Raw genomic sequence first — 11124 nt, forward strand, 5'->3', positions numbered from 1 at the left:
TAGTGGTTAATACAGCCTGTAACCGTGTAGTGGTTAATACAGCCTGTAACCGTGTAGTGGTTAATACAGCCTGTAACCTTGTAGTGGTTAATACAGCCTGTAACCTTGTAGTGGTTAATACAGCCTGTAACCTTGTAGTGGTTAATACAGCCTGTAACCTTGTAGTGGTTAATACAGCCTGTAACCTTGTAGTGGTTAATACAGCCTGTAACCGTGTAGTGGTTAATACAGCCTGTAACCGTGTAGTGGTTAATACAGCCTGTAACCTTAATACAGCCTGTAACCTTGTAGTGGTTAATACAGTCTGTAACCTTGTAGTGGTTAATACAGCCTGTAACCTTGTAGTGGTTAATACAGCCTGTAACCTTGTAGTGGTTAATACAGCCTGTAACCTTGTAGTGGTTAATACAGCCTGTAACCTTAATACAGCCTGTAACCTTGTAGTGGTTAATACAGTCTGTAACCTTGTAGTGGTTAATACAGCCTGTAACCTTGTAGTGGTTAATACAGCCTGTAACCTTGTAGTGGTTAATACAGCCTGTAACCTTGTAGTGGTTAATACAGTCTGTAACCTTGTAGTGGTTAATACAGCCTGTAACCTTGTAGTGGTTAATACAGCCTGTAACCTTGTAGTGGTTAATACAGCCTGTAACCTTGTAGTGGTTAATACAGCCTGTAACCGTGTAGTGGTTAATACAGCCTGTAACCTTAATACAGCCTGTAACCTTGTAGTGGTTAATACAGCCTGTAACCTTGTAGTGGTTAATACAGCCTGTAACCGTGTAGTGGTTAATACAGCCTGTAACCGTGTAGTGGTTAATACAGCCTGTAACCTTAATACAGCCTGTAACCTTGTAGTGGTTAATACAGTCTGTAACCTTGTAGTGGTTAATACAGCCTGTAATCTTAATACAGCCTGTAACCTTAATACAGTCTGTAACCTTGTAGTGGTTAATACAGCCTGTAACCGTGTAGTGGTTAATACAGCCTGTAACCTTAATACAGCCTGTAACCTTGTAGTGGTTAATACAGTCTGTAACCTTGTAGTGGTTAATACAGCCTGTAACCTTAATACAGCCTGTAACCTTGTAGTGGTTAATACAGCCTGTAACCTTGTAGTAGTTAATACAGCCTGTAACCTTGTAGTGGTTAATGTAGCCTATAATCTTGTAGTGGTTAATGTAGTTGCATGGTGTGGGGGAGGACAGTGGAATACACTAGGTGAAGGAGGAGGAGCCTGAACCTCTAGAACCCTGTGACTCACCCTGCAGATCTCCATCCTATTGGCTGCCTCTTCCATCTCCTCTCTGAGGGCCTCCCCCTTGGCCCCGCCCGCCTGCAGGTTGCTAGGGTGACTGGAGGACTTGGACGACTGGTGAAACCTACAGGAAAGGAGGAGACAGAAGAAGAGTTAGGAGGAGGGATGGAACACCAACACACAGACAGCATCCCAAATGGCATCCTATTCCAGGCTATATAGTGCACTACTTCTGACCAGTAGCGCACTATGTAGGGATTAGGGGCGCGATTTGAGACACAACCACTGAGGGAAGGAACATGCACTTCTAAGCATTATTCTAAACATGAGCATGTCTTAAGAGGTGAAGGCCAGTGAAGAGGGTAGAAGGCTGTATGTTAACATGCAGTCCATCCCTCACCGTGTGCGAGCTGAGTCCATGTCCAGCACCAGCTTGGCTAAATGTTTCCTCTGTTTCTGGATGTTGGGAATGTCCACCTGGGAAGAGACAGGAACACGTCAAACCTCCTCCATAATGTATCTCCACTACATTCACTTATCTACTAGTTAAGTGGGAGTGGAGATGGGAGGAATATTCCACCACCCTGAAGTTAATAGACAATAATGAACATGCTGACATTGTGTCTTAACGATCATGTTCAGTCAGAGACAGTAATGATGAATGTTGTGGGCAGCCTCTGGACAGACAATTATAACAATTATAACTTCAAGTAATGTATGGCTAGGGACAGTAGGACTCACCTCATCATAGGGACAGTAGGACTCACCTCATCATAGAGACAGTAGGACTCACCTCATCATAGACAGTAGGACTCACCTCATCATAGACAGTAGGACTCACCTCATCATAGGGACAGTAGGACTCACCTCATCATAGAGACAGTAGGACTCACCTCATCATAGGGACAGTAGGACTCACCTCATCATAGAGACAATAGGACTCACCTCATCATAGAGACATTAAGACTCACTTCATCATAGAGACAGTAGGACTCACCTCATCATAGAGACAATAGGACTCACCTCATCATAGAGACATTAAGACTCACTTCATCATAGAGACAGTAGGACTCACCTCATCATAGAGACAATAGGACTCACCTCATCATAGAAACATTAAGACTCACTTCATCATAGGGACAGTAGGACTCACCTCATCATAGAGACAGTAGGACTCACCTCATCATAGGGACAGTAGGACTCACCTCATCATAGAGACAATAGGACTCACCTCATCATAGAGACAGTAGGACTCACCTCATCATAGACATTAGGACTCACCTCATCATAGACAGTAGGACTCACCTCATCATAGAGACAGTAGGACTCACCTCATCATAGACAGTAGGACTCACCTCATCATAGAGACAATAGGACTCACCTCATCATAGAGACAGTAGGACTCACCTCATCATAGACATTAGGACTCACCTCATCATAGACAGTAGGACTCACCTCAGCCAGCTCATAGAGAGGCTCCACCACATCATAGAGACAGTAGGACTCACCACATCATAGAGACAGTAGGACTCACCTCATCATAGAGACAATAGGACTCACCTCATCATAGAGACAGTAGGACTCACCTCATCATAGACAGTAGGACTCACCTCATCATAGACAGTAGGACTCACCTCATCATAGACAGTAGGACTCACCTCAGCCAGCTCATAGAGAGGCTCCACCACATCCTTCTCTATCTGGAACTCAAACTGAATCAGTTCCTGGGCCAGCTTCTCCTCTGTCTCCCCACACAGGTTCAGCATCTTCCTGTTAGGGGAACAGAGCCAATCAAAACATCAGCTAGGTCCCTGCCACAGCCAATCACAATGTCAGCTAGGTCCCTGCCACAGCCAATCTCAATGTCAGCTAGGTCCCAGTCAATCACAACATCAGCTAGGACCCGGCCACAAGCAATCACAACGTCAGATAGGACGCAGCCATAGCCAATCACAACGTCAGCTAGGACCCGGCTTCAGCTAATCAGAATGCATGGGATAGAGAACAAGGTCAAAGAGGACAGAGTGGAATTATGGCAGAATCAACATAAAAAAGGTGTGTGCGTGAATGTGTGTGTGTGTGAGTGAGTGAGTGAGTGAGTGAGTGAGTGAGTGAGTGAGTGAGTGAGTGAGTGAGTGAATGAGTGAATGAGTGAGTGAGTGCGTATACAGGGACTCACCCTAGTAGAGAGTCGTCCCCCAGCACAGCAGCTCCTTCTACCATACATTGTGCCAGGATGGTTAGTGGGAGCTTTTTCTGATACAAGACAGACAGAATTAACATGCAGTATTTCATATCAGCGCACAAGGTAGCAGAACATGTTCCTCTGTCACTGTGAACGGGGATATTATGGTCTTGTATTTATTCCTGGTTTATTTGAATAGGACAGATAGAAACTCACAGACACATTGAATAAACAAGAATCCGATAGGTCCTTACCGAGGGAGACTTGACTGATTTCTTCTCTCTCTCTTCAGCCCCTTGCTGGCCCTGCAGGCAGGCCGTCAGCTTCTTGTGAGTGCTGTGGGTCACCTGTTTGACCAGGTCCAACCGCTTCTCCACCTAGACCAGCACAGCAACACGTATCAGACACCGCGCTAACAGGTAGGCCAGAAATCACACACACAGGCACACACACACACACACACTTATTTACCTGCAGAAGATCGTCGCTTAACACTTCAGTTTTTTCTGCCCTAGAAAGAGAAAACATACCAGTCAGGACTGGGTTAGGGTGGAGAGGGTAGAAGGAGAAAACATACCAGTCAGGATTGGGTTAGGGTGGAGAGGATAGAAGGAGAAAACATACCAGTCAGGATTGGGTTAGGGTGGAGAGGGTAGAAGGAGAAAACATACCAGTCAGGATTGGGTTAGGGTGGAGAGGGTAGAAGGAGAAAACATACCAGTCAGGATTGGGTTAGGGTGGAGAGGATAGAAGGAGAAAACATACCAGTCAGGATTGGGTTAGGGTGGAGAGGATAGAAGGAGAAAACATACCAGTCAGGATTGGGTTAGGGTGGAGAGGGTAGAAGGAGAAAACATACCAGTCAGGATTGGGTTAGGGTGGAGAGGGTAGAAAGAGAAAACATACCAGTCAGGACTGGGTTAGGGTGGAGAGGGTAGAAGGAGAAAACATACCAGTCAGGATTGGGTTAGGGTGGAGAGAATAGAAGGAGAAAACATACCAGTCAGGACTGGGTTAGGGTGGAGAGGATAGAAGGAGAAAACATACCAGTCAGGACTGGGTTAGGGTGGAGAGGATAGAAGGAGAAAACATACCAGTCAGGATTGGGTTAGGGTGGAGAGGGTAGAAAGAGAAAACATACCAGTCAGGACTGGGTTAGGGTGGAGAGGGTAGAAGGAGAAAACATACCACTCAGGACTGGGTTAGGGTGGAGAGGGTAGAAGGAGAAAACATACCACTCAGGACTGGGTTAGGGTGGAGAGGATAGAAGGAGAAAACATACCAGTCAGGATTGGGTTAGGGTGGAGAGGATAGAAGGAGAAAACAGACCAGTCAGGATTGGGTTAGGGTGGAGAGGATAGAAGGACAAAACAGACCAGTCAGGATTGGGTTAGGGTGGAGAGGGTAGAAGGAGAAAACATACCAGTCAGGCTTGGGTTAGGGTGGAGAGGGTAGAAGGAGTAAACATACCAGTCAGGATTGGGTTAGGGTGGAGAGGATAGAAGGAGAAAACATACCAGTCAGGATTGGGTTAGGGTGGAGAGGATAGAAGGAGAAAACATACCAGTCAGGATTGGGTTAGGGTGGAGAGGGTAGAAGGAGAAAACATACCAGTCAGGACTGGGTTAGGGTGGAGGGGATAGAAGGAGAAAACATACCAGTCAGGATTGGGTTAGGGTGGAGAGGATAGAAGGAGAAAACATACCAGTCAGGATTGGGTTAGGGTGGAGAGGATAGAAGGAGAAAACATACCAGTCAGGATTGGGTTAGGGTGGAGAGGGTAGAAGGAGAAAACATACCAGTCAGGATTGGGTTAGGGTGGAGAGGATAGAAGGAGAAAACATACCAGTCAGGATTGGGTTAGGGTGGAGGGGATAGAAGGAGAAAACATACCAGTCAGGATTGGGTTAGGGTGGAGAGGGTAGAAGGAGAAAACATACCAGTCAGGATTGGGTTAGGGTGGAGAGGATAGAAGGAGAAAACATACCAGTCAGGATTGGGTTAGGGTGGAGAGGGTAGAAGGAGAAAACATACCAGTCAGGATTGGGTTAGGGTGGAGAGGGTTTGAATGATTTAACAAGAACACACTCAACAAGCCTCTGGGGAATCTCCTTCAGTACTTGATGTAGTTATTTGAATCAAGTTGCAGAGCCTTCAGAAAGTATTCACACCCCTTGTCTTACTCCACATGTTGTTGTGTTACAACCTCAATTCAAAATGGATCAAAATAATAATAATTCTCACCCATCTACACACAATACCCCATAATGACAAAGTGATAACATGTTTTTAGAAATCTTAGCAAATTTATTGAAAATAAAATGCAGAAATATGTTATTTACATATAGAAGCACCTTTGACAGCGATTACAGCTGTGAGTCTTTCTGGGTCTCTAAGCATTCCAACCTGAGTTGTGCAACATTTACCCATAATTCTTCAAGCTCTTCAAATTGGTTGTTGATCATTGCTAGACAACCATTTTTCAGGTCATGCCATAGATTTTCAAGTACATTTAAGTCAAAACTGTAACTCAGCACTCAGGAACAGTCACTGTCTTCTTGGTAAGCAACTCCAGTGTATATTTGGCCTTGTGTTTTATGTTATTGTCCTGATGAAAGGTGAATTCATCTCCCAGTGTCTGGTTGAAAGCAGACTGAACCACGTTTCCCTCTAGGATTGTGTGCTTAGTTCCATTACATGTATTTTTTATCCTGAAAAATCTCCCCAGTCCTTAACGATTACAAGCATATCCCTAACATGATGCAGCCACCACTATGCTCTGTCCACTATGATTCCCTCGTCAATCTACACACAATACCCCATAATGACAAAGTGAAAACAGTGTTTTTCTAAATGTACATAAGAAAGTACGTATTCAGACCCTTTGCTATGAGACTTGGAATTGAGCTCTGTGGTAAATTCAATTGATTGGACATGATTTGGAAAGGCACACACCTGTCTATATAAGGTTCCACAGTTGACAGTGCATGTCAGAGAAAAAAACAAGCCATGAGGTTGAAGGAATTGTCGGTAGAGCACCGAGACAGGATTGTGTCGAGGCACAGATCTGGGGAAGGGTACCAAAAAATATCTGTAACATTGAAGGTCTCAAAGAACACAGTGGCCACTGTGTTCTCCCATCTTCTCCCATCTTCCTCTGTGGAGATGGGAGAACCTTCCAGGATGACAACCATCTCTGCAGCACTCCACCAATCAGGCCTTTATGGTAGAGTGGCCAGACGACACTCCTCAGTAAACGGCACATGACAGCCAGCTCAGAGTTTGCCGAAAGATACCTAAAGACTCTCAGACCATGAGAAACAAGATTCTCTGGTCTGATGAAACCAAGATTGAACTCTTTGGCATGAATGCCAAGAAGAGCTATATCGTGAGATATATATGTCTATAAGAGCTATATGGTGAGATATATATGTCTATAAGAGCTGTATGGTGAGATATATATGTCTATAAGCACTATATGGTGAGATATATATGTCTATAAGAGCTATATGGTGAGATATATATGTCTATAAGAGCTATATGGGGAGATATATATGTCTATGAGCTGTATGGTGAGATATATATGTCTATAAGAGCTGTATAGCTCTCTGGGGATCATGTGTCTCAGAGTATTGGAGTGGTAAGAGTGAACACATCCAACTCTAATGACAAACTGAGCAGTTCTATCCAGTTAAATGGAAGCAAGGCCAGCTGTTTTGAATGACTGATTTCATTGCGTGTATCAGTATCAAACTGAAAGGGTATTATTGACTAGGCTGAGCAGGATAGAGGACAAAGGTTGACATATTTCACCAATCAGAGTCGTGTCCTGAAACACTTTGAAACGGGGAGATACTACCTGAAGTTGTCAAAGAAGATATGAACCACACACTTTTATTTTCCGTTAATAAATGTAGTTATAGTGCGTCCTACTGAACACAATCTAGGTCTCTAATCTCAGAAGGCAGGTGTTAGGATGGTGTGTGTGTGTGGGGATGGGGACATCCCCTCAGGCCATGGCTCTGCCTCATGCTTCAAGTGAATAAATAAACAAAATAATGAATTAATTTTCCAAGCTGCCAACAGCAGATGCTTCAAGTCCAATTGCAGCAGAGAAACAAACAGGACGGACAAACATAGCAGTGAATACAGTCTACGGATGTCAATGACCAGACCACTGCTTATAATAACCCTGCTGATAATAACCCTGCTGATAATAACCCTGCTGATAATAACCCTGCTGATAATAACCCTGCTGATTAGCAGGGTTACCCTGCTGATTAGGTCAGCAGGGTGGTCCCGTGTGGCTCAGTTGGTAGAGCATGGCGCTTGCAACGCCAGGGTTGTGGGTTCATTCCCCACGGGGGGACCAGGATGAATATGTATGAACTTTCCAATTTGTAAGTCGCTCTGGATAAGAGCGTCTGCTAAATGACTTAAATGTAAATGTAAATGTAAATTAGAACCCTGCTGATTAGAACCCTGCTGATTACACCACTGCTGATAATAACCCTGCTGATTAGAACCCTGCTGATTAGATCCCTGCTGATTAGAACCCTGCTGATTAGAACCCTGCTGATTAGAACCCTGCTGATTAGAACCCTGCTGATTAGAACCCTGCTGATTAGACCACTGCTGATTAGAACCCTGCTGATTAGATCACTGCTGATTAGAACCCTGCTGATTAGAACCCTGCTGATTAGAACCCTGCTGATTAGAACCCTGCTGATTAGATCCCTGCTGATTAGAACCCTGCTGATTACACCACTGCTGATTACACCACTGCTGATTAGAACCCTGCTGATTATAACCCTGCTGATTATGACCCTGCTGATTAGGACCCTGCTGATTAGAACCCTGCTGATTAGGACCCTGCTGATTAGAACCCTGCTGATTAGACCACCGCTGATTAGAACCCTGCTGATTAGACCACCGCTGATTAGAACCCTGCTGATTAGACTCCTGCTGATTAGAATCCTGCTGATTAGATCCCTGCTGATTAGGACCCTGCTGATTAGGACCCTGCTGATTAGGACCCTGCTGATTAGAACCCTGCTGATTAGAACCCTGCTAATTGAACCCCTGCTGATTAGACCACCGCTGATTAGAACCCTGCTGATTAGACTCCTGCTGATTAGAACCCTGCTGATTAGAACCCTGCTGATTAGACTCCTGCTGATTATAACCCTGCTGATTAGAACCCTGCTGATTAGACCACTGCTGATTTGACCACTGCTGATTAGAACCCTGCTGATTAGAACCCTGCTGATTAGAACCCTGCTGATTAGAACCCTGCTGATTACAACCCTGCTGATTACAACCCTGCTGATTAGAACCCTGCTGATTAGAACCCTGCTGATTAGACCACTGCTGATTAGAACCCTGCTGATTAGAACCCTGCTGATTTGACCACTGCTGATTAGAACCCTGCTGATTAGAACCCTGCTGATTAGACCCCTGCTGATTAGACCCCTGCTGATTAGACCCCTGCTGATTAGAACCCTGCTGATTAGAACCCTGCTGATTAGAACCCTGCTGATTAGACCTCTGCTCTGCTGTTCTGCTGTGTGAAGGTTGGATGAGAGCCTGGTCCAGGGCTTCATCTCGATAGTCTAATGTGACTTCCATCCTTCATCTCCTCTCCATCTACACTTTGAAGAACCATTTTTGGTTCCAGTTAGAACTCTTTTGGTTCCAGTTATAACCCTTTTGGTTCCAGTAGAACCCTTTTGGTTCCAGTTATAATCCTTTTGGTTCCAGGTAGAACCCTTTTGGTTCCATTTATAACCCTTTTGGTTCCAGGTAGAAACTTTTCCACTGAGGGTTCTACTGATCTGAAAACACAGGATGTGTCAAAGCAATATGAAGGATGGCTGCCTATTACACAGCCTGCTAAAAGACTCTTCTGTCCACGTTCAGCTCATCACAGTAGATGGGGGAAAGGAAACGAGAAGAGGAAGCCACTTCTAGAGTATTGAGATATTGAGATAGACCCCATGACTGAAGGGTCGTGCATCAGTCAGATGAAAGCAGTGAGCCAGAACACTGAATGGCCCACCATTAGAACAGCACCCACCACTAGGGTGCTATGAAACACGATGACCATAAAGTAGGACTGATCTCTGAGGACGTTTGGGTTGGAACTCCCTGACGTTTAATGACCAATAAAATAGCTGTTTTCTCACAGATGCATGTCGGATGAGAGGGGCTCTATACTGAGAGCACTTTTACTGAAGAAACGGCTTGTTCATCATGTTCAGAATGACATAATAAAGCACAACATGACAACAAAACGTTAATTTAGGCCTATGAATGTTATGATAAACAGAGTCATCTGTTCCAGAAGTTTTGAGGGCACAATGTGTGCTGGTCCATGATGCTTCACTATGTCTGCATCACAAACGGCACCCTAGTCCCTTTCTAAGTAGCCTTGTATGAGCCGTACTGCCCAGGGACAGGTGCTGGTCTAAAGTAGTGCACTATGTAGGGAATCTCTGGGTCCTGGTCTAAAGTAGTGCACTATGTAGGGAATCTCTGGGTCCTGGTCTAAAGTAGTGCACTATGTAGGGAATCTCTGGGTCCTGGTCAAAAGTAGTGCACTATGTAGGGAATCTCTGGGTCCTGGTCAAAAGTAGTGCACTATATAGGGAATCTCTGGGTCCTGGTCAAAAGTAGTGCACTATGTAGGGAATCTCTGGGTCCTGGTCAAAAGTAGTGCACTATATAGGGAATCTCTGGGTCCTGGTCAAAAGTAGTGCACTATGTAGGGAATCTCTGGGTCCTGGTCAAAAGTAGTGCACTATTTAGGGAATCCCTGGGTCCTGGTCAAAAGTAGTGCACTATGTAGGGAAACTCTGGGTCCTGGTCAAAAGTAGTGCACTATATAGGGAATCTCTGGGTCCTGGTCAAAAGCAGTGCACCATGTATCGAATCTCTGGGTCCTGGTCAAAAGTAGTGCACTATATAGGGAATCTCTGGGTCCTGGTCTAAAGTAGTGCACTATATAGGGAATAGGGTTCCATTTGGAACACAGACTGTGTGTTCTTAACAAAGCTCGGAGAACAGGATGAATGAAAACTCTCTCTCTCCATTCCGTTCTTTAATTAAAAGGAGCTCACACACACCACAATCTGCCTCAGCATTACAAGGCAGCCTGACCAAACTGTCCATTCAGAGCTAAGGGGGACAAGGGTACTTTCTGTGTGTATGGGCTGCTGGCTGACACAGCAGGAAGCACCACGGCGGCCGGCCCGTCTGACCAGTGGACACGGCCAATAATCTAGGCCTGTAGTAGACTATAGATTTATAATGACTAGAATGCCCTGTAGAACATATAATTAGAATGACTAGAATGCCCTGTAGAACATAGAATTAGAATGACTAGAATGCCCTGTAGAACATAGAATTAGAATGACTAGAATGCCCTGTAGAACATAGAATTAGAAGGACTAGAATGCCCTGTAGAACATAGAATTAGAAGGACTAGAATGCCCTGTAGAACATAGAATTAGAAGGACTAGAATGCCCTGTAGAATGACTAGAATGCCCTGTAGAACATAGAATTAGAAGGACTAGAATGCCCTGTAGAACATAGAATTAGAAGGACTAGAATGCCCTGTAGAACATAGAATTAGAAGGACTAGAATGCCCTGTAGAACATAGAATTAGAAGGACTAGAATG

At 44.7% G+C, this 11124-nt stretch overlaps 1 protein-coding gene across 1 annotated transcript; it reads right to left on the bottom strand.

Moving 5' to 3' along the window:
• Positions 1-1264: 1264 nt before the first annotated feature.
• On the bottom strand, positions 1265-4302 carry LOC139567344 (rho GTPase-activating protein 44-like; the record flags this gene model as incomplete). Its single annotated transcript, XM_071388735.1, has 6 exons — positions 3915-4302; positions 3698-3820; positions 3438-3514; positions 2917-3028; positions 1659-1735; positions 1265-1382 (listed from the first exon to the last, which is right to left on the bottom strand). Coding segments are annotated over exons 1-6 (564 nt in total), but the record flags the coding sequence as incomplete, so codon positions are not given.
• Between the last annotated feature and the right edge of the window lie 6822 nt (positions 4303-11124).

Source organism: Salvelinus alpinus, unplaced genomic scaffold (genome assembly GCF_045679555.1).
Source record: "Salvelinus alpinus unplaced genomic scaffold, SLU_Salpinus.1 scaffold_270, whole genome shotgun sequence".
Classification (NCBI taxonomy): Eukaryota; Metazoa; Chordata; class Actinopteri; order Salmoniformes; family Salmonidae; genus Salvelinus; species Salvelinus alpinus.